Source organism: Vulpes vulpes, chromosome 4, assembly GCF_048418805.1.
Source record: "Vulpes vulpes isolate BD-2025 chromosome 4, VulVul3, whole genome shotgun sequence".
Lineage (NCBI taxonomy): Eukaryota > Metazoa > Chordata > Mammalia > Carnivora > Canidae > Vulpes > Vulpes vulpes.
In genome coordinates this window covers 94,801,763-94,827,640 of record NC_132783.1, presented here as the reverse complement: position 1 = coordinate 94,827,640, position 25,878 = coordinate 94,801,763, and the positions used below count along the sequence as shown (strand labels likewise).

General features: G+C 53.5%; 1 protein-coding gene across 2 annotated transcripts; it reads left to right on the top strand.

Moving 5' to 3' along the window:
* Window positions 1-1,964: 1,964 nt before the first annotated feature.
* On the top strand, window positions 1,965-17,692 carry RGS14 (regulator of G protein signaling 14). Of its 2 annotated transcripts, XM_026006355.2 has the most exons (15): window positions 1,965-2,215; window positions 9,595-9,616; window positions 9,789-9,967; window positions 10,326-10,418; window positions 10,525-10,668; window positions 10,937-11,080; window positions 11,197-11,308; window positions 11,632-11,735; window positions 12,184-12,387; window positions 14,107-14,183; window positions 14,432-14,558; window positions 14,676-14,757; window positions 14,865-14,911; window positions 14,987-15,101; window positions 15,360-17,692. In XM_026006355.2, exons 1-15 carry the CDS (start codon window positions 2,171-2,173, stop codon window positions 15,560-15,562), a joined length of 1,698 nt encoding a protein of 565 aa, XP_025862140.1. In that variant the 5' UTR covers window positions 1,965-2,170; the 3' UTR covers window positions 15,563-17,692. The 2 variants fall into 2 exon arrangements, with proteins under 2 accessions (XP_025862140.1, XP_025862149.1); XM_026006364.2 differs by lacking the exons at window positions 9,595-9,616; window positions 9,789-9,967.
* The last annotated feature ends 8,186 nt before the right edge of the window (window positions 17,693-25,878 follow it).

The window sequence follows — 25,878 nt, the reverse complement described above, 5'->3', positions numbered from 1 at the left end:
GGAAAGGTGAGGAGAGGAGAAGATGACCTTATTGGAGGTCAGAGTCTGTCACAGGGCCCTTTTAAGGGAGAGACATAAACTGTTGGCACCTGGGCTGCTGGCAGCCCAGGCACAGCTCCTGGCACCTAAGCACACATATTTACAACCTAGTAGTAACTAACTTGACATGTATCCTTGGGCAATTCACTCTCTCTGAGTCTCAGTTCTCTGATCTGTAAAATGGAAATAATGAGCACCGCTCACAAAGAGGTTGTAAGGACCAAATGAAGTCATGTTGGGAGATGACCCTGTAAACGGTAAAGCCCTCTATGAAGCCTAGACCCAGACCCATCATGGCACAGCAGACAGACAGGGTCTCCACTGTCATAATATACCGTATAAGCCCCTCACAGGCCCATTGCCATTGTTATGCACCTTATTAAGACCACTGCTGGCAATGCTCCAGGCCCAAAAGCAACCCCCAATATGTATACCAAATATGACCGAATCCCTCCATCTGGGTGGCCTGGAGAAAAGTGGGAAAAGACGAGGCAGGGCCAGGTGAAGAAGTGTATTAAGTAGGGTGACACTAGCTGCTATCACAGATAGACTCGAATGTATATAAGAGCTCAAAGATTATTCCTCATTCACATAATAGTACAAAGCTAATGTTCTTGGTTGAAGGGTCGCTTGCCTTGTGCCCTAATACAAAGCTCCTGTCTCCTTCCTCCTGTGGCTTCACAATCCCTCACTCTTCTACTCTTCTACATTCAGCCAGCTAAGGGTAAAAGAGACAATGTGGAGGTCATATATTATATAAAAGTTGTGGCCCAGAAATGGCACACAGTTCATTCATAATTTAATTGATGGGACTAGTCATAAGGCCACACCTGACTGCAAGTGAGCCTGGGAAAGTAAATTTTAACCATGTGCTCAGAGGAAGAGGACATGAATTTGTGGTGAAGAGTCAGTTTCTGCCACTGAAGGGTTCAAGTCACAGCCTGAAAAGGACAGTAGGATAGAGGATAGAAAACAGAAGAGGGGCTCAAAGCAGGGCGGGGAGTGACTTGAGGGCACTAAGCCCATACTTAAGGTAAAACACAAGTCCTGTAGTGGGTGCATGCCTGTGTATGAAAGTAGCAAACTGAGGACTCTGGTTAAGAGCCCCGAGTTCGGCTGACCCTGGGCCGGGGCTGGGAGGCAGCATGTCATTCTTCAGCTGACGGTACTACACCAAGGTGGGATTTTTACTTGAGAATGAATGCACAGGTGTCACACATAGATACAATCGATCCATTCCCCTGCTCTGGGGAGAAGCATGTGCATACCTATTCGCACATATCGCCGGGGGAGCTGAGCATCTGTGTGCCTGTATACAGTTGTGCCTGCCACATGCCCCTGTCCAAGGGACTATATATACACCCAAGGGTTTCTTATGAAGGGAGAGACTATGTGTTTGTAACACTCACACCCGAATAGCCTGTCTGTACATGATTGTGCACACAAGGTGTCCATCTGTCTGTACACTTGGGCACGAGGCTGGGCCTCTCTGAGATCTTATCTGGAGATAAGAGGCAGTGCATGTGCATAACGGCCTGGGGGAGGGGTACTGAGTATGCATATACCCAGCACACATACAGCAGGTGTGAGACCAGTATGTGCTGAGTAGACTCCATGTGTGCATATTCGGTACACATGTCCACACGAGCCCTTTCCAGTGTGCATAAAGGTGACTAAGTGTGCCCTTAGTCTGTGCTCTCTTCTGTGTGCCCAGACGCGACCCTGGAGCTCCCTGGTCTGGGCCAGACCAGACTGGGCTTCTTCCTGGGCACACACAGTCCTCTTTGATGTGCTGGTGACTGTGTGGGGCGTTTGCCAAGGGCATACTGGTGGCATGTGTATGTGCATGTGAACGTGCCTGTGTGTGTGTGTGTGTGTGTGTGTGTGTGTGTGTGTAGGAAGAGGCATTCACTCTCTTAGACCTTGCTTCTTTCTGTGGTTCGGTTTCTATAGAGACACTTCCTGTGGCAGAGAAAAGAGGTAGTGAGCTGTGTTTCAGGATGTAAGGGCCCTCAGGAGCAGAGCTGAGCTCTCTCGTTGCCTGCCTGCCACCGTGCAAGCTCAGGCCGGGGCTGCCCATGGTCCCCATGGTGGGCACTCCTCCCGGCAGGGACCCGTGAACAGCGGCGGCATGCCGGGGAAGCCCAAGCACCTGGGTGTCCCCAACGGGCGCATGGTGAGTGTGGGCTCCAGGCCAGGCCCGTGGGGAGGGGGTGGGCACACCCAGGGTGGAGCTCAGGAGGCACACCCGGCAGGGCTGGGCAAGAGCCTGCATGCTGCCAGCGGGCAGGAGAAGTTGGGGTACAAACAGGAGCAGACAGTGGGACCTGGTGCCCTACCCTAGGACCCCCCAGATCACCCTGCTGGACCTGGGGCAACTGTTGAGATGAGAGCAGATACAGTGGGCATAGGCTTCTGGTCCCCACTCTTCCCTCTCCTGCCACTTTGGCACCATCTGGGGCTGCCTACATCCTAGGGCAGCAGGGACACCTGGCATGCCCTTTGACCCCTGCAACCCCCACAGTGGCCCAGACCCCACATCTCACCTAGCTTCGGCCTTCCCCTCCTCACCCATATCCTGACACCCAAGGTCAGGTAAAGGGTAACCCTCAGTGGGTCACTGCCCTTCAGCTGGACCTGCTCCAGAGGCTTCCTGCCAGAAGGAGTAGTCTTTGGGTGGCCTGGGAAGGGTCAGCGGGGTCAGACCAGCTTGGTGCTGCTTGTCTGTTTTATTCCTGGGCTACCAGGAAGGGTGGGAATAGCTGGGCGCTAGGATGCCCTGGCTACTGCAGCCGCCCCACCCCCTAAACCCTCTCCCTGGCTGCCTGGCCTCCAAATCAGAGCTGTGCTTGGACAGTCCAGCTTCTTTATTCATTCAGCTGATGGAGCAGGCTGTGTGGGGCCTTCCTTCTCTCCCTAGCATACCACCCCACTTGGCAGAGCCCCAGTCCCTCCTAACAACCTCAGGAAGGCCACACAGTGTCCTAGCCTCTAACCTGGCCCCGGCCTAGGACTATGGGACAAAACCAATGGGTCCAGAGAAACCTGGGTTCCAGCTGTGGCTCCATTATCCCTTACTAGAGGTCCTCTCTGACCCTCAGTTTCTTCACCTGTAAAATGAGGAAATTGGAACAATTCTCAAAGGCTTGTTGATATGATTAAGTGGAATGATGAATATGAGGCCCTTGGCCCATTGTAGGGCCTCTATAAACGTCAGCCCAATGCCTCCCTTCATTCTCAGCCCCTCTTCAAGGATCCCCTGCCTCATTCAGAAACTGAGGTTTTACCCCACACTCCTGCCTCCTAATTCCAAAGACCTTCCTCCTCCTCTCCTTCTTCCAGTGTCTCTTTATTACCCAGCCCCAGTTAGCTGGGTAGGAGAGAGGCAAACCCCACCAGGCTGGCCCAGTTCCTCAACTCACTGTCTTTACCATCAACCTAACTTTGAAAGTTCAAGAACCTAAGATCCTCACACTCCGACCCCAGAGGCATGACACTCAGATGTCCAGGCCCAGGAGAATGTCCACTCCCAATCTCACCCCAGAGGGCAGCTGAGTTGGTGCTTCTGAGCAGTGCCCAGAACTGCAGGGCAACTGAGGATGCCTCAAGAGAGACCCAGTCTCTGCCCCTCCCACGTCAACTTATGGCTTCTCTGCCCCAACATCAGTCTTTCAGAGGAGGGAGGGCACCCAAGTTCTGCCTCCAGCCCTGGTTCCTTGCAACAACCTTCACATACAGATTTATCTTCAATCTTCACACACACAGACCCCTTCCTGGGTCTGTTCTGAACTCTCCATGTCACCTCTCAGAATCCTGAAGGTCACAGATTGGTTGCTTGTTGGCCACCAGTCAGCTTTCTGAGACCATGCTCGGCTGACATGGGGGGGGGGTGGACAGACATCAGCAGGGATGCACACAGAGACACCTGTGGACCAGGTGTCAAGCTCCTTTCATGAGTTACCTCCCGAGGGTGGCTCAGAGGAGTGACAGGCTGAAGGCAGCCAGCAAGTTCAGGGGCATGCATTTGAACCCGACCTCTCTGACTCAATGCCATTGTTCCCCCACCTCCCAGAACTGCCTGGCTCTGTGCTCCCCTGCCTCCCCCTGCCACCACCTCCACCCACGGGCTGCCATTATTCCCTGCTGCAGCAACTTCATTTGTCAGCCTCATCTTTCTGCCACTCAGCTTGTCAGGCAGTCGCAATGAAACCTGTCACTTAGAGATGGCTCCTAGCCCCCTCCCAGAGACATATTTACAGGACCCTGACTACCACATCATTTGTTCAGGCAGTCATTCAGTCAGCAGCCCCTCCATAGGCCTGCTCTACGCTGGCCCTGTCCTGGGACTGGAGACCCAAACGTGTTGCCCTAGCTCCTGCCCTCAAGCAGCTCCCAGTCTGGCAAAGCATAAAGACACAGGTACAAATACCAGAAGAAAATCCAGATTTGAGTAAGAGCCACAGGTCCAGGGTAGAGAAAGCTTGAGGAGGACCTGGGATGGGAGAACTGACTTGTTGGATCATTTTGTGCATTGTGGTTTGAGGTTCTTGAAAGCATATGCCATCTGGAAGAGGAGGTAGCATGGGGAAGGGTCTAGATGTGGGGCAACACAGAGTGTGTGTACAGGGACATGGCCTAAGAGGAGGTTGGGCCTAAAGCCTAGAGAGTGGTAGTTATCATATCCTGTCACTCTCAGGGGGCCCAGTTAGCCATTCCACCTGGAGAGACCTTACCATAGCTCTGCCTGCATTCTTGGCATCCAGCCTGGGCTAGGGTTTGTCTCCACAGGGTTGACTCAGGCTGAAGGGAACAGGCACTCAGGGTTCTCTTTGCATATACCCAGAGAGGATCTTGGGGCCTCAGTTTCCCCCAAACTAGGATCAATTGAGATGATGGTACAGAGTGCCAGCACAGAAGATGCTAAGTAAATTGGCTCTCCCTTTGAGATCTGACCTTTCCAGAGGGCGGAGTTCAAGAGGACCCCCTGGACCCTTTACCCCTGAATGGCTTTGCCCACTTGTGTCCAAAGGGCTGAGGCCCTGGGCCTCCCAGCTCCCCTTGTACATCTCCTGTCTACACAGGGAGGCAGCTTAGTGGGAGGCAGGACTCAGGCTCCAGTTGGGAATACTTTTTTTTTTAAGATTTTATGTATTTATTCATGAGAGACACACAGAGAGAGGCAGCAACATAGGTGGAGGGAGAAGCAGGCTCCCTGCAGAGAGCCCAATGTGGGACTTGATCCCCAAACCCTGGGATCACGCCCTGAGCTGAAGGTAGGTTCTCAACCACTAAGCCACCCAGGGACTCGGGAACACTTAGCTTTTAACTTCAGCTCAGCTGCTTCCCTGCTATGCAACTTCTTTGGGTCTAGGTTTTCTTATCTGTAAAACAGGGCTATTAACACCTGCTACACAGGATAAAGATTTGAAGATAGAGTGAGAACACAGATGTGTATGTCCGAGAGTGCCTGTCACACAATTGGAGGTCAGAAATGTTGGGCCACTCCACTCTCACCCTAGTATCCTTAGATACCAGTGGTTCTTCCAGGGTCTAAGAAAAAAGGATGCCAAACTGAAGCCTGACCATGGGTCAGGAGTGTCACCTTCCACCACACCCTTCCTCATCATTTCTTCCCCTTTTCTCCCATTCACTTACCACTTCTCCTCAGACAAGCCAGGGTGGGGCAAGGCCAGCCCTCCTCCGCACAACTTCCCCAGGCCACGGAGCCTGGGCAGCCTGGAGCCCTGGTCCGCAGAGCCCCTGACAGCTGTGTACCTGCTGTTTTCACATACGTGCTCATTCTTCCTAGCAGCCCCAAGAAAGTGGGATGCTGAGCCCCATTCTACCCAGGGGGAAAACTGAGGCCCAGAGGTGAGAGTTACTTGCTCATGAATGGTGGAACTGAAACCAGACTCTATCCTAACTCCCTCCCACCTCAGTCCCCACGATCCAGATCAACAATCAGCAGGGCAAGAGGGACTGGCAAAGGTGAACTGCAGGCCACAGAGATGGGGCATTCAGAGGTGAAGGATCTCTGGTGAAGGGAGTGCAGGGCCTCATGGGAGGCAGAGGAGGACTGCTAGGGCCCTACTGGCTGCTTCTTGGCCCCAGAGCAAGAGGGTGCTTGTGAGAGGGGGCTCAGGTTGGTTCCCTCTACAAATCAGGCTTGCTCTCTGGGAGCTACCAAACTGTAAGGAGAGAGAGGCCTAGACATGGGTGAGCAGAAGTATGGTGGGCTGGAGGGCTCAGGACAACTGGTGTTTGGAGGGGACTGGTGTTGACGAGCCAAGACTGGAGAGCAGTGAGTTCAGTGAGGGGAGCAGGAGCAGATACCCAGCAGGAGAAAGCAGTGAAGCAGGAAACAGGAGTGTGAAGATGTGTGTGTGATAAAGTGTAGGATGGAGTGAGGGAGAGGGAAATGGGGGAGGCTATAGGGATTCATTAGTCAAGCCCAGGCTAAGCTTCAGCTGTAACCCAGCAACTGCTCTCCCCCACCCCCCAGGCAGGGAGCTCATGAGACCTGGGAGCCAGCCTAAAGACACTGACAGTCAATTCAACATAATGTCAAGAATAAAACAAAATAGGAGTATGGGCTGGCTACAGCCCCAGGTGCCTGGGCCCTATCGCAGCTCCCACCCGCCCCAGCAGCCACGGGGGCTCTGAGCTAGGAAGAGGCTGAGGCCGAGGAAGGAGGGCAAGCAGCAGAGAGGCCAGTGCGGGGGAGGGAGGACCAGGAGGCCACCTCAGAGGGGGAGGCAAGATGGTTCCTGGAGGAGCCCTGGACAGAGGATGGTGCCCGCAGCCCTGAGCAGGCAGAACAGGCAGGTGCACCAGAGTGCCAGGAATGGAGGCAGCAGGCTGGGACCCTGGGCTTCAACTCATCATCTTCACACACCCCGGGAGTTGGGACTTCCTCCAGCAGCCACTGGAGCTGACTCGGAAGAAGGGAAGAAGCTGTCAGATTCGAGGGTGCCGAGGAAGGAGGGCGAGGGCTAGGGTGAGCCCGGTGGGCCAAGGGAGAGCGTGTGGGGAGGGCAGATGCCGGCAGATGCCTGCAGATGGGTTCCATCCCAGCCACATTCTGCACAAACTTTCGTTCTTCTTCAGCAGCCTCTTACCTCCACACTCCAAGGGGGAGAGGAGGCTCAGGGAGGAGCCCAAAGCCATAAAACTGGGAAAGGTCAGAGCTGGGATTTGAATCTGGGTCTGACAGACCCCAACACCTGTGTTCTTTCCTCCGTCGTGGGGCTAGCAAACTCGAAAGTGGAGCAGGGTCAGACACCAATACTAAGATAACAACAGCAATAACAGTATGGTTCATGCCGGATAGTGTTCTGAGTTCCTTAACTATATATTTAACTTATTTACATACAGCAACCCTTTGAAGTCAGGAAAAGTATTTGCTCCATTTCTATAGAAAAAGAAATTGAAGCACAGAGAGATGTAGCGCCTTATCCAAGATCACACAGCACAACCTGGAACTCAGGCAGTCTGGGGCAGCATCTCTCGCCATAAGTAACATAAATGCATCAAACTGGCTTCAGAGACCCCTAAAAAGAACATAAGCCCCATCTAGGGAAGGCAGTTGCTGCTGAGTGCCAGCCAAAGTTGTCATGCTGGGAAGTAGTTTATATAAGACCCCTGATTTTTATTTATTTTTTATTTATTTTTTTTTTTATTTATGATAGTCACACAGAGAGAGAGAGAGGGAGGGAGGCAGAGACACAGGCAGAGGGAGAAGCAGGCCCCATGCACCGGGAGCCCGACGTGGGATTCGATCCTGGGTCTCCAGGATCGCGCCCTGGGCCAAAGGCAGGCGCTAAACCACTGCGCCACCCAGGGATCCCAAGACCCCTGATTTTTAAATGTGGGAACACTTTTAAAAATGAGGCGCACCTGGGTGGCTCAGTCAGCTAAGTGTCTGCCTTCTGCTCAGGTCATGATCCCAGTCCTGGGATGGAGCCCCACATCAGGCTCCATGCTCGCCCAGGAGTTGGCTTCTCCTTCTTCCTCTACCCCTTCTCCTGCTCATGCTCTCTCTCTCTTGCTCCATCTCTCTCTCTCTTTCTCTCTCTCTCTCAAATAAATAAATACGATCTTTAAAAGTAAATAAATAAACTAAAAATGAAAAAAATGTTCTACATACTTGCAGGCCAACTCTGGCCCACAGATGTGGGATCTGAGTGTTCCTAGGTGAGAGTGGGGAGCAAAGAGGGAGATTCCAGCTGGAAGGGCAGGGAGAGGCTTCCTGGGGGAGATGTTTGCAGGCCTGTTTCCAGTGGGGATGTAACCAAGGGACAGGTGGTAGAAACTCCTGTGACAGGCCTAGTGAGAATATAGGATGCTAGAGAGAAGGAGAACTTGGGGATAATTGAACTCTGGTGGTGGGAAGAAAGACAGGAAGGATGTAGGGAAATGGGTTCAATGCCCTGATTTGGTGGTGGCAGAGGTGGCTTCCTTTGGGACTGGCTGAGTTGGAAGGGCTCATAGGACATTTGGGCAGAGATGTTAGCAGGAAGTTGACTATATGGGTTTGGATCTGGGAGGGAGATGTAGGAGGGGGAAAGGGCAAGGAGTGGTAGAGGCCACCTTGTGTGGGTAGGAGATGAGGAGGAAGCTGGAGGAGCTGCTAGGAAGGTAGGAAGGACCGAGGGAAATCACTGCGAGAGTCATTTTGAAAGGAGGGTTTCTATTTCACTAATGGTTGGGATTCCCAGAGAAGTTGGAGTTGTGTGTGGGGTGGGGGTGGGGTAAGGATGGAATTGGTCTCTATAGCAATGCTATTCACAGTGTGGTCTATGGACCAGTGCATCAGCATTGCCTGAGACCTTGTTGGGAATGGAGAGTCTCTGGCCGCATCCTGGACCTGCTGAGTTTGAATCTCCAGAGGTGGGCTCCTACTGGTTATTTCAGTGCACACTAGAGTCTAAGAATGACTGTTCTATACTATAAAATAGCATCCTGGAACCAGCCTAAGGTGGAGTGGGGCTCAGGGTCTCTCAGGGTCTTCCTCTCCAAGAGGAAACAGTTACAACAAAGAGATCACTGGCTAGAGACACCAGCAAACATCCATACAGCACTTACCACATGCTGGCCACTGTTCTAGATCCTAGAAATCTATTAAACTGATTTGATCCTCACAACAGTCCCAGGAAGTAAGCCACTATTATTATCATCATACACGATTTGCAGATGGAGACAAGCAAGTAACAAGTCACACAGCTTGTAAATGGCAAAGACAAGATTCAAAGTCTATGCTGATAACCCACCATGCTGTACAACTGGGCTTACCTAGCACGTGCTGAGGGAGGAGGGAACCAGGAGCAAATAGAAAGTAACTGGCATAAGTCCCAGCACACAGTGGTTTGCACATGATGGAAGGGGAGCCAGGAGGAGCCAGAGCAAAGTGCTGAGCAAGCAGTGACCTGGCTGGGAATGGCCAGCCCGGCCCTCCAGGTGGAGGAGAACACCGCTCCAGTCCTGGGGTCTGAACCCAGAACTGTCCCCTTGAGAATCCACCCGGAGCTCTGACTGCCTACCTTGGGTCTCTTATAGGTTCTGGCTGTCTCAGACGGAGGTAAGTGACAGAGGGTATGGAGGAGGCTTGCTTGGGGTGGGGGAGGGTATGTGGAAACAGGGTGGGGTCCCTGTCACTTGCTGTCTTTCCAGGGAAAGTACCTACAGATGGGGTTGGGCCAGGGGCTGGGGAAGGCCACAAAGTTCACCGCCCCTTGTCCATCCACCTACAGAGCTGAGCAGCACGGCAGGGCCTCAGGGCCAGGGCGAGAGCCGAGGAAGCTCCCTCAGTATCCACAGCCTCCCCAGTGGCCCCAGCAGCCCCTTCCCCACCGAGGAGCAGCCTGTGGCCAGCTGGGGCCTGTCATTCGAGCGGCTGCTGCAGGACCCACTGGGGCTGGCTTATTTCACTGTAAGCCTTGGGGCGGGATTGGGAGGGCAGATGGCAGTGGCCACTATGGTGTGTGTTGCAGGGGTGGGCAACGGGCATGGGAGAGGACGTGGATGGAGCTTCAGGCTGGCCAGAATGGTATTCCTCTGTTGGCTGCCTCCTCTGGCCTTTCTTTGGCACCTTCTTCCTCTTCTCTCAGCAGGGACCTTTCCTTGTCTCTGCCTCTCATTTTCTTTCTACGCCTTCCAATCTGGCCCCATCTGTCTGTCTGGCCCTATCTGCCTGACTTGGCTTCTTGGCCCTATCTCTATCCCAGTGTCTTTGATGGAATTCCCTGACCGGGTCTCTGTGCCTCTGACTTCCTCCTTCTCTGCGCCAGGAGTTCCTGAAGAAGGAGTTCAGCGCCGAGAATGTCACTTTCTGGAAGGCCTGCGAGCGCTTCCAGCAGATCCCGGCCAGCGACACGCAGCAGGTGAGGGAAGGGGAGCGGGGGCGGAGTGGTGGGACCGGAGCTGGGCCATGCCCTGGGCCATGCCCCGGGCCATGCCCCTCATCTTTTCTTGTCCCTCCTCCAACAGCTTGCTCAGGAGGCCCGCCACATCTACGAGGAATTCCTGTCTAGCCAGGCGCTGAGCCCAGTGAACATCGACCGGCAGGCCTGGCTAGGCGAGGAGGTGCTGGCCGAACCGCGACCGGACATGTTCCGCGCGCAGCAGCTCCAGGTCAGGGTCTCCCACGGCCTCGCGGGGCTAGGGGGCGTGGCCTTGGAAGAAGGCGCAAGAGGCGGGGCCAGGCCCGGGGGCGGGGTCTAGCGGAGGCTGGGGCGGGGCCAAGGAGTCGGTGGGAGGGGCTAAAGCCTTTCCGGCCAGATTGCGACCCGGCCAATACTCAGGGCCTGGGGAGGCGGGCTGCGAGCCAAGCGCCGCCCCCGCCCCGCCCCGCCCCGCCCCGCCCCGCCCCCGGCTCACCTTCCCCGCGTGGGACCTGCAGATCTTCAACCTGATGAAGTTCGATAGCTACGCGCGCTTCGTCAAGTCGCCGCTGTACCGCGAATGTCTGCTGGCGGAGGCCGAGGGACGTCCCCTGCGGGAACCTGGATCCTCCAGCCCGGGCAGCCCTGACTCCACGAGGAAGGTGCGGACGAGGGGCTGGGGGAAGCGGGGGCCAGGTGCAGATCTGTAGCGGTGTGCCCCTGGTCTGCAGGCGAGCTGGAGCCCGGCCTGGCGCCAGCGCCTTTCCTGTACCCGCAGAAGCCGAAGCTGAAGTCTGGGAAGTCGCTGCCTCTGGGCGTGGAGGAGTTGGGGCACCTGCCGTCCGCTGAGGGCTCTGGGGGTCGCCCGCTCCGGAAGTCTTTCCGCAAGGGTGAGGGTTGGAGGCCATAGAGGAGAGTTGCAGTGGGAGCTCGGGCAAGCTTTGATAATTCTTCCTTCCTCCTACTTTGTTCCATAGACATCTGTAAATCTGTGAAAACCGAAATAGAGATCCCTGTTGACCATCACGTTTCCCCGGTGTTTTGGTTTCCAGGCTAGACCCCAGAATTTTAGGAAGCCCTCTTAGTAGCAACACTTCCATGGTCCCAGGCCACGTTAGACTCCTGCGAGAGGGCTCCAGCCAGATCCACCTAGTTGTGGAGAAAGGGGTGTAGGGAGGAGGGGCTGTTCTGCTCACTGCTCCCTCTCTCATAGAACTGGCAGGTGGGGCTCCTTTGCGCAGAGAGTCCCAGGGCTCCCTCAACTCATCTGCCAGCCTGGACCTTGGCTTCCTTGCCTTTGTCAACAGCAAATCTGAGGTGAGCCAGCTGCTGGGAGGAGATGAGGTGCAGGCCAGGGCCACTACTCACTCACCTTTGTGAGGCTGCCATCATTTCTAGTCATGGTCCCCACTTCCACCTCACTCCTACCAAGCCCTCATACTCCTTACTTTCTTCCTGTCCCCACCACATTGGGCCCCATGCATGGCAAGGGTATACATTCTCTTTGTGTGTGTGCACATGTGGGTGCCTAGGTGTACACAGCAGGTGTATATGGGCCGGTGGGAGGACCTATCTCTGGGTGCCCCTACGTCTGAGTGAGCATATACATGTTGTAGGAAGAGTGTCTTTGCCTGCCTAAAAGTGTACCCTTAGGTATGTGTGTGCATGTATGTGTGTGCCCCAGTGAGTTTACCTGTCTGTGTACCTCTCTGCATGTCCCTGAATGTGTACACATGACCTTCCCTCTGCTCCTGTCCTGAATCAGAGCCACCGGAAGAGCCTTGGGAGCACAGAAGGTGAGAGTGAAAGCCGGCCAGGGAAGTACTGCTGCGTGTACCTGCCAGATGGCACAGCCTCCTTGGCCCTGGCCCGACCTGGCCTCACAATCCGTGCCATGCTGGCAGGCATCTGTGAGAAACGAGGTCTCTCTCTACCTGACATCAAGGTCTACCTGGTGGGCAATGAACAGGTGTGAATCTGGCCTGGTCCCCAACTCTCTCTTCCTGATCCTGACTCCAACCCCATTCCTCTCTCTGTTCAGCTATGACCTCAATCCCAATTCCATTCCTATCCTCACTCCCTTCCTAATTCTAGTCCCCAACACAACCGTTCCCTCTCCCCATGCCCAATTCCAAAGCAACCCAGCACCAATTCCTCAAATTCAGGCTTCCAGTCTCATCCCATGAAAATCCTATCCCCTCCCCCCACTCACCCCCACCCAGAGCTTCCAGCACACCCGTCGTCTTCACTGTGATGCTCTAGGGAGGTAGAGTGGAGGAGAACCACTGCCAGAGCTGTTCTCCCATCACTCCGAGAGTTCCTACTGGCCATCCTTGAAATGGCCATCAGGGACATCCAAACGCACCTAGCCCAAGAAAAACTTTCCTTGAGATGCAAACTAGCATTAAGCTTTAAAGAGGAGTCTAAGGACAAACTCACTTTAAACTGAACCAGCCAGTAAGGGAGGGGAATCTAAAGAAAGAATGCTCTGTTCTAGGGAGACCCTACAGGATTTCATTCACCCAGACAAGACCTAGGGCCCTGCCAGGTGGGTGGGCAGAGGGACCCAGGCCTGAGCTCTGTCTTCCAGATCCATAGGCTAGAAGTGAGCCAAGCAGGATGTGATCAGGGAAGAGAAGTTGAAGCTTCAGAGAGTTTCTGGGGGAAGGTAGGCTTTTCTGGCTGGTTCCAGGAAGGCTTCATGGAAGAGGCAGCTGTTGAAGGGAGAAGGAGGATGCGGAAGAGTTTGCCTGGCAGAGCTGTTGGGAGAGGATATTCTAGGCAGAGGAAACAGCTTAAGTGAAGTCCTAGATGTGGGTAAGATATGCAGGTCAAGTTCCAGGACCTGGAGAATGGGACTATGAAGGCAACTGTGGGAGGAGCTCTGCCCATTCAGGCCACCCATGCAGCCTCTGAAGCCCAGACGGGCATTCACGACTGCTAAATATAATTCCCCACCCACACTCCACCTGTCCCTGCAGCACATCATCGGCCTATCCCTGAAGAGGCTGCCTCCCTGCCCTGGGCTGGCAGTGGGGGCCTATAGGGGCAGTAGTTACTACACCTACTGTTTATGTACCTACTGTGTGCCAGGCCCTGCGCCAGATACTTCACATCCTTCTGGCCTCACAGCGGTCTTGGGGGAGGGGCTCTTGTTGCAGTGAGGAGATGAGGAGTATCCTTAGTAGGTGGGGATGGAGAGAAGTAGACAAGGCCTGGGTAGCTGATCAAAGGTGGGTGATGAGGAAGGAAATGCATCCAGCTGGTCTGGTTGAGTTTCACATGCCTGAGAGACAAGGGCAGCAGCTGTCCCAGAGGCAGGTCCTGGCCTGGCCTAGCCTGGGAAGAGGTAGCTCCATGATCCAGAACCTAGTCCTGCTCCTTATCCAAGCAGCCCCATTACCATTCGTGTTCACCCCACTCCCATGCTTCCTATAACACCATTTCTTTTCCAAAGCTGTCCAGCCTTTTTGCCACACTTTTGCCTGGACTTGGGCATATTAGGCTCCAACTCCAGCCAGCTGTCTTATTCCATTTGCATCTCTACCACCTACCTGCCCATTGGCCCATCCCTCTGACTTAGGGGCCCCAGTGGGGGCTATGGGAGGAAGTGAGGTGTTTCCCTCAGATCCTGGGGCTGGCTGGGGGTGGCAAGGGAGGGACTCTAAGACCTACCCGGCATCTGTAGAAGGCCCTGGTCCTGGATCAGGACTGCACCGTGCTGGCGGATCAGGAGGTGCGGCTGGAGAACAGGATCACCTTCGAGTGAGTGCCTCTCCTCCCAGACTTGGGTCCTGGGTCTCAACACCTGTTTGGGCTCCAGTTCAGGCTGTTGTTCTACCTCTCAGGTCCCGCCCCTGGGGCTAACGGCATCCCTGAGGCTAAGGGTTCACCCCGAAGTTATCATCCCACCTCCCCAGTTGAGGCTCTGCCCCTCTTGGACCTATCCCTGGTGGGTTGGGGGAGAGGTAGGTCCGCTCTCCACCCTTCTGCAGTGCAAGGGTCCCATGCAGGCTCGAGTTGGTGGCTCAGGAGCGCGTGGTGCGGATCTCCGCCAAGTCCACCAAGCGGCTGCAGGACGCGCTGCAGCCCATTCTGGCGAAGCATGGCCTGAGCCCGCAAGAGGTGGCACTGTGCCTGGTAAGGGGGAAGGAGAGGCCGGGGGGGGGGGGGGGGGGGGGGGGGGGGGGGGGGGACGACACGACAGCGGGGCAGGGGAGGGGCGGCAGGGAGCGGGCTGCTGACTTGTCCCCACAGCCTGGTGAGAAGCAGCCGCTGGATCTGGGGAAGCTAGTGAGCTCAGTGGCCGCCCAGAGACTGGTTTTGAACACTCTTCCAGGTAGAGAAACAAAGGCCTGGGGGCTTGGTCCCTGGAGGTGGCTGTGGCCCAGAAGGAAAGGGGTCCAGGTAGGAGACAAACACTAACGGTGGCACTCTCTGCCACAGGTGTGAAGACTCCCCAAATTGGAGACATACCCCAGTGCTTCAGCCAGGTGAGAGAAAGGGCTCTCCCTTCTCCCCACTGTACCTCCCCTCCCAGCTGTGGCTCTGACTCCACATTCTTACAGGGCAGCCAGCCTAGAACCCGGAACAAGGCCACCCACCCTCCTCCACTGTCCCTCAACTCACTGGCTGAGGGGCCTGGTAGTAGCACTGGGAAGCGGCAGACCTGTGACATTGAAGGTACTTTGGGGATGGTGAGAGCTAGGGACCAGAAGCATTGGGGATCATTGAAAGTGGGTGCTGTGGAGAGAGACTTGAGCTAAGTCAGGGACCTGTATGTCTTTGGGGGCTGGAAGGGTGTCCATTGGGGTTGGGGGAATAGAGGTCCTGAAGGGTGGAAGGGGGTTAGGAAGGCTGTGGTCATAGTAAAGGCAGCAGGATGGTAGTAGGCTGGCCAAGGCAGATCAGTGGGCCTCTTGACCCTGTGGCCACCCCTAGGCTTGGTGGAGCTGCTGAATCGGGTACAGAGCAGTGGAGCCCACGACCAGAGGGGCCTTCTTTGCAAAGAGGACCTGGTGCTTCCAGAATTTCTGCAGCTGCCTGCCCAAGGACCCAACTCTCAAGAGGCCCCACCACAGACTGAATCAGAGGTCCAGCCCAAAGGGGACACCTCAGACTCCACTGCCCACTCAGCCCTCTGATGGCTGCCCAACAGTCCAGGCCGGCTGCATGGCACCTGGCGGGCCAAGCATGCTGTGGGCCCACTCTGCATGCCCTGTCTGTGCCATGAGTGTCCTTGGCCCCTTCCTGCCATGGGCAGGCCCGCAGGAAGAGCTGGAAAGGGGTGGCGAGCAGGCTCAGAGGAGCCACACCCCACAGCTGCCACCACTTCGTCCCTCATAGGTTTGCTCACCCATCCCTTGCTGCCAGGTCACCAAGGGGAGGTGGGCCTAGCCTCCCCAGTACAGGCATGCCCAGCACAGAGGGGCAGCGTTGGCAGTGCCAGCCTTCCCACCCTGTGGTAAGCCTGAGCAGGGAGCAGGAGGAAGGGCTGGCCCCTCCTCAGGGAGCTGGTATGAGTAAGGCTTGGGGGTGTAGGCGGGCAGCCCCTTACTTTACTCACATAGGCTGCTGGATGTATGGATTTTGCAGTTGGCCTGGGGCAGCTGGGTTTGTCCTGGATGTACAATATTGTTATTATAATAGTAATTATTATTCTCCTGTGAGGTGTGTTCCTTGTGTGCCAGTCTACCTGGTGTTCCCCCGCTAAACTGCACTGCCTCTATCACCAAGGTCAGTGCCAGGAAGCCCTTGGGGACCTCAGAATATGCCCCCTAACTTCCTGTTGTCAGAACTTCTCTTCCTGACTGCACAGAGTATTTCGGGTGTGAATATGAGAGACAGAGTTGGGGAGGGAAGGAGAAAGGGGGGAGGGAGAGAGGGAGGACGGGGAGGGAGGGGAAGAACCCTCCAGGGAGCTGTGCCTCTGCCACCCGTCATCATGCTGTTCCTCAGTCTCTGGATCTGAGTCAAGGACAGCATCTGATTATTGTCCTCTGCTTCTCCTGGTGCTTGAGTGTGTCTCTGCAGACATGGCTGTGGGCTCCTCTGGATGCATTAAAGTCTTGTGGAGGATACTTACTGGTCGTTGTGGTAGGGGCAGGTTCTGTCCCTTGCCTGCTTTGGCTGGGTGGTCATCCCTGTCCCTAGGCAGCCCTCATAGGGACGGGGAGCAGGGAGGACCTCCCAGAAGGAGGGCCCAGTGTGTGGGCAGAGATGCCAGACTCAGTTTCAGTGCCACTGAGACAGAGGAAACGGGGAGACGTGGGAACCTCAAAAGGACACCTGGGGAGTGAGGGGCCCTCCTGCCCCCCTTAGGTCAAACTCTCTTCCCTCTTCCAGTTCTTTGTGCTTGCTGTCCCCTCTGCCAGGAACTGCGTCCCCACCCCCATCATGGCACCTCACCCTTGAAAATCCTGGGAGAGATCAGTGGGGCCCACTGGCCCACCTCCTTTCTCCAGAAGTCAAACCCAAGCCTTTCTCGGGGGTCTTCAGCCCTCTGCCCCCTCTGCCCCCTCTGCCCATTTTGCTTGGCTGGGTTGACCAGACCCCCTAGCTGCTGAGGTGGGCTCATGACCCAGGCCTGGTCAATCAGAGTGTGGTACGAGACTGGTCCTCTGACCCCAGTGAAAATTCCAGTCCTGGTCATCTACCACTTCCTGGGGATTTGAACAGAGGACAGGCAGGGAGAGAACCTGTGAGTGAATGAAGCCAACGCAGGAGAGCAGGGTAGAGATGGGAGGAAATTCCTGAGAAAATTTCTCTGAATACCTAAATTCACCCATGCCTGAAGTCAACTACCCCTAGACATTCTCATGTAGGCAGGCCAAAATATCCTTTCTGTGTGCATGTGCTTGTGACTCTGAGTGGGTTTTCTAAGACCTGTAACCACAAAAGTCCTGCTTCATTGTTTAGCTTGAATACCTTGGTGGAAACTTCCCTGGTCACCTGATGCTGTGGCCTAAATGTTTGTGTGTCCCCACCACCACCACCCCCACACCAAAATTCATATGTTGAAATCTCAGTCCCAAGGTGATGGCATTAGGAGGTGGAGTCTTTGGGATGGGCTCCATCATGAGGGTGGTTACTAACCTTATAAAAGAGACCCCAGAGGGTTCCCCCACACCTTCCACCCTGTGAGGACGGAGCAAGAAACAGGCTGTCTACAAGCTAGAAGAGGGCTTTCATAGACACCAAATGTGCTGACACCTCCATCCTGGACTTCCAGACTCCGGAACTGTGAGGAATAAATTTCTGTTGATTATAAGCCACCCAGTTTCTAGTATTTTTGTTATAACAGCCCAAATAGACTGATACCAGATATGAAGTACTCCCCAACTGTGTTCTCTACCATGCTGTCCAGTTTTCTTCCTTCATGGTGCTCATCCCACTCTGTAATGACCATGCCCTGATGGCAGTGACCTTGTCCATCTTAGTCACTGCTGTATCCCTTTGGCCTAGTGGGAAATGATTCCACACCTTCAGATAGACCCAGTGAAGGAAGCAGGAACAACAGAGCAGTTGGGGGTCCTGGACAGGGGACAGCATAGCACCAGGATCACAGTCTGTGGCCAGATGGGGGTAGGGAGACAAACTTGTACCACTTCCCCAATCGGCTATAGAACATCCCTTATACATCCTGGGCCCTGGGGCTTCTCCCTTGGGGGCAGAGACACCTTTCCATGTGCCAGGATAGAGAGTTGGGAACATCAGATGAGACATGGGTATCTTCCCAAAGTTGGCAGATCCTATAGGCAAGCCTACCCTTCACCCACCCCTGCCTTTCTCCAGACCCAGCAGTGATGCCTACTACTCTTACGGACCAACAAATGCGATTGCCCCATGATAGAGGAGGTCGTGAGTCAGGTGGAAGAGCCTCTATAGATGTTAGCTCCTGTAGCAGGGAGGAAAATTCACATCAACTCAGGCTCCCAAGTTAGGTGTGTTCCATCCTTTTATCTCATTTTTATCCTCATGACAAAATAGCCTGGTGGGGATGACTCTAAGGCTACAGGAGGGGAAGTGACTAGTCCAGGATCCTGTAAGGAATTTATTGCTGGAGTTTGACCAGCACACGGGCTGTCTGAGTTAGGGACACACACCAGGGAGGGCCCATATGCTGTAGGAACTCTTGATGGGAAGCCAGTACCCTCTCAGGGGAGGATACATTGATATGGCTGCTCTGGGGAGCAGCTTGGGAGTTTCTGCTAAAAATTAAAACCACATAGCATGTGGTGTGGGGTAACAAAAAGGTGGTGGTGTGTCTATGCTCTGCCAATACCACACGGCAGATAAAGAATTGAGTACAGCATGTCTGCTGTGGAAAGTTCTTCAAGACTTGTTATTGTTTGGTAAAAGAAAATAGAGCGATGCATATGACATGATACCTTTTTATAAACCACAAACACAGAGACACACTTACAAATATACAGAAAGAATAGAGACTGTTCTAGAGGATACATATCAGACAGGAAAATGGGGAGGGGACCAGGACTGGAGGTAGTAGTTAAAGGAGCTTTAATTTTCACTGTAGCTTTAGTGTTTTTTAAAGGATGCAACTAAAATACTCATAATAACACAAAGAACTTCTCAAGCCACTTCTTTATCATGCTGGCCCGTCATCCCTTTCTCCAGAAGGAGAAGCAACTCTTCTTTAGGTGCTTCAGCCACTACCCACCTTGGCCCACTTTGGCTGGCTGTTGTGTCCCTCTGCCACAATCCCCCAATACGTCTGCTAAAGCTATCCTGGGCTGAGGGAGACCCAGTTCCCTCCTCCCAGCTCTGCAATCTCAGAATCCCTCAAAGTCCTGAGCCCTCACTGTGGTGATAGGTGTCCAGGCCCAGGGGCAGAAGGCACCAGCTGGTCAACCCGCAGGCTGTTTTCATGCACTGCATGAAGCTGAACTCCTGGGTGGTTGGGAAAAATCATGGAGCTGTTTCCCCTCACCCCACCAGATGGGAAGCTTGGAGGGGAGTCAGCCTGTCTACCTAGCACCCAGTGAAAGGTGGGAGAGAATACTCATTTGCTGACTGTTCTACAGTCCCCAACACCCCACCTTACAGAGGACGCAGGCAGAGAGAGCAAATGTGACTGCCTTGAGGATGCCCATAGGACCTGAGCCTCTGAGAGAGAAACTTGTTACCTGTCTCTGGTTCCCTTACCCCTCTTAAAATTCATGGGGGACAGTAAAGTGGATGGTATAGATGGGCACAGGGCAAGCACAAAGCACACCATGACCTCGGCTCTGGGCCAGGGTGGGGGCAGGTAGAGGCATCAGCTACTTACCTGGAGTCTGGTTGGAAGTGCTGACACAGCTGCGGGCAGATGCTCCCTGGGGCAGCCATCGCTACCCCCAAGAGTGAGCACAAGGTGCACCCTGCAGGGGGCCTGGCCTGCTGGTCAGGTGACACCAGTTTCTGGGGGATTAGAGGATGGAATTCAGCTTTCACAGGAAAAGAAAGGCCCAAATAGGGAGGAACACACATGGTTGGTTACCCTGAATCAGATGCAACCCTGGCCCATATCACTGCACAAAAATAGGAGGCACCATTTATGTCCCTGGTGGTCCTGGCAGGTCCAAGAAAAGCTGAGAACATGGACACATTGGTGTATCCTGTGACTATTGCATGGTCTAGGCAAGGGGTGCTCTGTGACCATCGCAGCTCCAGTATCCAGAGAACTGGCTTAGAGGTTGAACAGAAGCAGGAGGCCAAGGAGAAGTGCCATAGAACTGACATCCACTTCCAGGCTAGCCCAGGATGCTGGCTGCCAGAATGAAGTCCCAGCCTGTGAAGATAGGTGGGCAGCAGTAACCCCACTGGCCAAGTAGGCCGCCATCTTCCAGCCCTATTGCTGAGGGGCTGGAAACCAGACCCCAAACCTGGAGTGTGGAGTATACAGCTGGAGCTTGGAGTCTGGAGCCCAGACCCAGAACCTGGAGCCAAGAGCCTGAAGTCTAAAAACTGGAGTCTGGAGGGGTACCCTGGCTGGCACAGTTGGTAGAGCGTGAGACTCTTGATCTCAGGGTTGTCAGTTTGAGCCCCACATTGGGTGTAGAGATTACTTAAAACAATCTGTAGGGCAGCCCGGGTGGCTCAGCGGTTTAGAGCTGCCTTCAGCTCAGGGCCTGATCCTGGGGACCCGGGATCCAGTCCCAAGTTGGGCTCCCTGCATGGAGCCTGCTTCTCCCTCTGCCTGTGTCTGCCTCTCTCTCTCTCTCTCTCTCTCTCTCCCTTTCTCTCTCTCTCTTTCTCTCTCTCTCTGTCTCTCATGAGTAGATAAATAAAAATAAAAATAAATACAATCTGTAAAAAAAAAATAATAAAAAAATAAAAACTGAAGCCTAAGGGACACCTGGGTGGTTCAGCAGCTGAGTGTCTGCCTTCGGCTCAGGTCATGATCCAGGGTCCAGGAATCGAGTCCTGCATCGGGCTCCCTGTGAGGAGCCTGCTTCTCCCTCTGTCTGTGTCTCTGCCTCTCTCTGTATGTCTCTCATGAATAAATAAATAAAATCTTTAAAAAAAAGAAGAAAAAAACCCAAAAACCTGGAGTCTGGAATCTCGGATTGGAGGTTGCAGCCAAGAACCTAGAGCTCAATGCCTAGGCAATGCTCCTGCTCTGCTGGACATTGGATGCCTGAGACTGGAGCCAGGAGACTGGAGCTCAGATCCTGGAACCCAGAGCCCAGAGCCTGCATCTGAGAATTTACGGTTCAGGGCCTAGAGCTTCAGGCCCAGAATGTGGAGCTCAGGACCTGACGTCTAAACCTATAAGTCTAGAACGTAGAAGCTAGAACATGAGAATACCATCTGGGAGTATGCTGTCCGCAGCCTCACCCTCAGGCCTGGTCCCTGAGGCTGGCATGAAGGCACAGGGCTGGAGCCACATGAGGAAGGGAGCTGCAGGGGAAGACGTGATTTCTGAGAAAAGCCCAAAGCAACCTCAGCGGTTTTGGACACAGACTTTGACCTCATCAGTCAATGAGTGACCAGTGCCTGGGCCACCAGGATTAAACATTACATAGGACACTTATCCCCAAACAAGGATGGGGCATCCTCAGGTCAGCTGCCCCTGCCCTGGATCCATGGATCTAATATAGCCTATGGTATTCAATCTGGAGAATGGGGCTTGGATAGAATAACATGTCAGGGCCCTGCCTGCCCTGTGCCAGGCAGCTCAGATGAAAGTCCAGCCTCTCAAAGGCAGGATAAAGTCAAGAGGGCCAGGGTAGGAATTGCTCTGTTCCCTAAGGGGAGGTGGTAGGTGGTCCCTGTTATGTCACCCAGCCCATTGGTGAGAATGGCTTCCTTGACCACAGAGAGAGGATGCCCCTTGTGCATGCAATGCACATTCATGTCTGCACCTGTGTGCAGTGGTACCGGCCCAAATACTGGGATAGAATGTTCGCTGCCATGTCTACAATGTGCAACAGCATGCTGACTCAGAGTGGGGCTCATATGTTGGTTGGGGAAATAAAAATGTTAGTTCAAAGAGGCAGGAGGAGCCCTGTTGTGGGATTACACTGGTCATTAGTTCTCAAAAAAATCCAGTTCATGGTGGGATGGTCTGGAATGTAAGTTTTTCTTCTCTTGATTGTCCTCAAAATTTAGGTCTTGCAGAAAACTTACAGGCAGCAAACTGTATATTTAAGGAGCCGATGGAACTTAGCCGAGGATTACAGAAACTGCCGGCTGTGCCAACTTCCACAGCTTGCTCCATTCTGGCCCAAGCACTTGTTCTTGGGATCTTCTCTTCTCTGCTCAGCAGTTATGCTGCTCCCAGGGAAGCTGTTTTCATTGGCGTGACCAAATTCTGTCAGTCTGTCACATTTGTGTTGGTTGTACTGTCCCAGCTCCCACCTCCTGCTCCTTCCCAACCCCATTACAAGTTGTCCCCGCCCCCTGTACTACCCCAGGACAGCTTGCCAGGTCACTAAACCCGCTCGGTTCTCACATTACCTGACATCTCTGCAGCATCTGGCCCAACTGATCAGGGTATCTCTCTCCAAACGAGGGTGACTCTGGCTTCTGGGGCACCTGCTTTTCTGCTCTTCTACCCAATCCCTGTCACATCTGTTGGTTTCCAAGTGGGAAACCACCTCTTTTTTTTGCCCTCTTCCACATGTGGGTGCTCTTCTGGGCTCAGCCCTTAGCCTTATCTCTCCTCCGTGTGCTGGTGCCTATTCTCCCTGGCGGTGGGGGGGTGGGCGGGCGGTGAATCTTCACAGGCCACACCTGAGGCCCTGGGGGCAAGCAGGATGCCAAGTCACTCTGGGCCCCAGGGCTGTGCCAGGACACTGGTCTTAGTACTAGCAGCGGCAGGTTTGAAAAGAGAGGGGTGACATAGAACTGATTTTGAAAAGCTGGCTGGCTGCTATTTTGGAAACTGGATTGGGGGACACAAGGGCAGAAGCAGGGAGAGCATTCAGTGAGAGATGGTGGATGGGACCAGAGAGGTGGCGAAAGGATTAGGGAGCTCCTGCTGAAGGGAAATGGGGAATGCTGGGTGAGAGATGAGAGACAGGAGGGGGAGGAGGAGGAGAAGGACGTCAAAGAAGCCTGCTCTATTTCTGGCTCTGATCAGCGGACCGCATGCTGCTCATCAAGGTTTGGGAACATGCAGGAGGCCCTATTTGGGGTAAGGAGCACATCGTGTGCTTCAGACCCACAGATCCACCTGCTCATGCCAGAGGTACCTCAGACACAGTCTGTACAGATGGATCTTGGCATCTTCCTTCCAAAACTGCTCCTCTTCCTGGGTGCCATTTCTCAATGTGAGACACCTGCCAATCATCCAGGCTCCCCCATCTGGGGGAGGCCGTGGCCAGAGTGCAAATGGACAGACAGGGCAGGAGTCATCACTCGGGGGACATGCAGAGTCTGTCACAGACTGAGAGGAGTAGAAGGAGGTTGAGGTGAACAGAGGGGCAGCTCTCAGGCGTCCTGAAAACAACTCTGGTCAGCTCCCAAATTTTGGTGCTTTGACTAGTGCTCTAGCAGCCACCCTCCCAAATACATTCAGAAGCGGCCACTGTCCATAGCATTTTATAATTCTATCTCCTATAGTGCATTTGATGGATAACTGCGTCCTTCACAAAACCCCAAGCTCCAAAATTATCAAAATTTCTAGCTTTATTAAAAAGAAGCACTCCTGATTCATTAGGAGCACCTTGGATACTGCTGCTCCTGCATCAGGTCTGACCAGAGCAGGGCAGGGGAAAGGAAGAGGGCCTGTGGTTGAGGTCCCTGGACCCACTGTGGATGGGAGTGCTTGGACCCAGACAGCCTCTAGCCCAATGTGATTTTAACAGGTTTGTGAGCCCAAGGACGATTCTGACACAAGAACTTCCCTGGTTCAGCAGCACCCCTCCCACCCATGCTTCAAAATTATCAAAATTCCTAGCTTTATTAAAAAGAAGCACTCCTGGTTCATTAGGAGCACCTTGGATACTGCTGCTCCTGCATCAGGTCTGACCAGAGCAGGGCAGGGGAAAGGAAGAGGGCCTGTGGTTGAGGTCCCTGGACCCACTGTGGATGGGAGTGCTTGGACCCAGACAGCCTCTAGCCCAATGTGATTTTAACAGGTTTGTGAGCTCAAGGACGATTCTGACACGAGAACTTCCCTGGTTCAGCAGCACCCCTCCCACCCATGCACAAACCCCAATCTTACCCAAATCGCTCCCTCCAATTTGAAGTGTTTCTGGGACAGCCAAGGGTTCACTACATAAATTAGGTTCACGACAGAACATGATGCAACCATTAAAAACAACATTGGCACTGATTGTAAATACACAGGGAAAGCAATATGTAATGGTAGGTGGGAAAGGAGCAAGAGGCAGTCTTTCATAGACAATAAAACCTAGTAGGTTAAAGAGGTGCAGAGAAAAGAACGAGAGGCAGTGTTCTGTTAACAGCAATGTGTTAAAGAAGCAGGCTTGTTGGGATCCCCGGGTGGCTCAGCGGTTTTGTGCCTGCCTTCAGCCCAGGGTGTGATCCTAGAGTCCTGTGATGGAGTCCCATGTCTGGCTTCCTGCACGGAGCCTGCTTCTCCTCTATCTGTGTCTCTGCCTCTCTCTCTCTCTCCCTGTGTGTCTCTCATGAATAAATAAAGAAAATCTAAAAAAAAAAAAAAAAAAAAAGAAGCACGCTTGTTTTTATTTTCCTTTTTGTATGAATGGAGACCTTTCTAGTAAGCAGCAGGTGGCTGATTGCCTGCCTCAGTTCTCCAGAATCTCCCAGAACAAGCCATAAGACCATATGGCTGATTTTCCAAACCAGGGCACTTTTTAAGTGGAAAGGAACTCTCAGCCAACAGCCCTACACCATGAGTTGGCCAGGCAAACCAGGACTTACGGTCACTCTACCCAAAAACAATCCCAGCTGCACCTCTCCTCTGCCTCTCACCCCTTCCCACTTCCCTGAGGGTTTTGTGGCCTAAACTGACACAGCCACAGTGTGGTGGAGCTGGGATCCAAACCCAGGGTGGCCTTGCTCTCTGCTTTTAACCATTTTGACAGAGAGTCCATTGTGAACACTGCCCAGAGGATAACTCCACAATGCTTTGCAAATTAAGTACAAACTAGCTAACATTTTAAAAAAGATTTTTTTTTATTTATTTATTTGAGAGAGAGGAAAGAGCACAGTGGAGAGAGGGGAGAAGGGGAGAGGGAGGGGAGAAGCAGACTCCTTGCTCAGCAGGGAGCCTGACATGGGGCTAGATCCCTGGACCTAGGATCATGACCTGAATCAAAGGCAGATGCTTAACTGAATGAGCCACCCAGGAGCTCCCAAATTAGTTAACTTTTGTCACATTAAAAGGGAACTGTGCAGAAATGACCATCTACCTTGATAGGAAAGGCTGGGTCTGTGTCAATAGGAGATATTGAATAGGACTGCAGCTCAGTCAGGGGGGCCCAAGCTATCAAAGGGCAACCAGTGAGCCAAGAGGAGTTGTTGACCTGAAATAGGGCTGAGAACTTAAAGGAAGTGGGGCCATTACCTTGGGAATGCAGCCATCTCAGGGACAGGGAGAGGGGCACAAGAATGTGAAGAGAACACATACTCCAGGACTCTTGTAGGCACTGAGATGGGTCAGTTAGCTCATTGACTTCAACTCACTGCAAAAGAGCTTCTGGTTGCCATTTTGTTATTTTTATTTTTTGAAGATTTATTCATGGGACGCCTGGGTGGCTCAGTGGTTGAGCACCTTCGTTTGGCCCAGGGCGTGATCCTAGAGTCCTGGGATCAAGTCCCACATTGAGCTCCCTGCATGGAGCCTGCTTCTCCCTCTGTCTGTGTCTCTGCCTCTCTCTCTGTGTCTCTCATGAATAAATAAATAAAATCTTTAAAAGAAAAGATTTATTCATTTATTTGAGAGAAGGAAAGAGAGAGCAGGAGTGGGAGGGACAGAGGAAGAGGGAGAGAGAATCTCCAGTGGACTCCATGCTGAGTGTTGAGC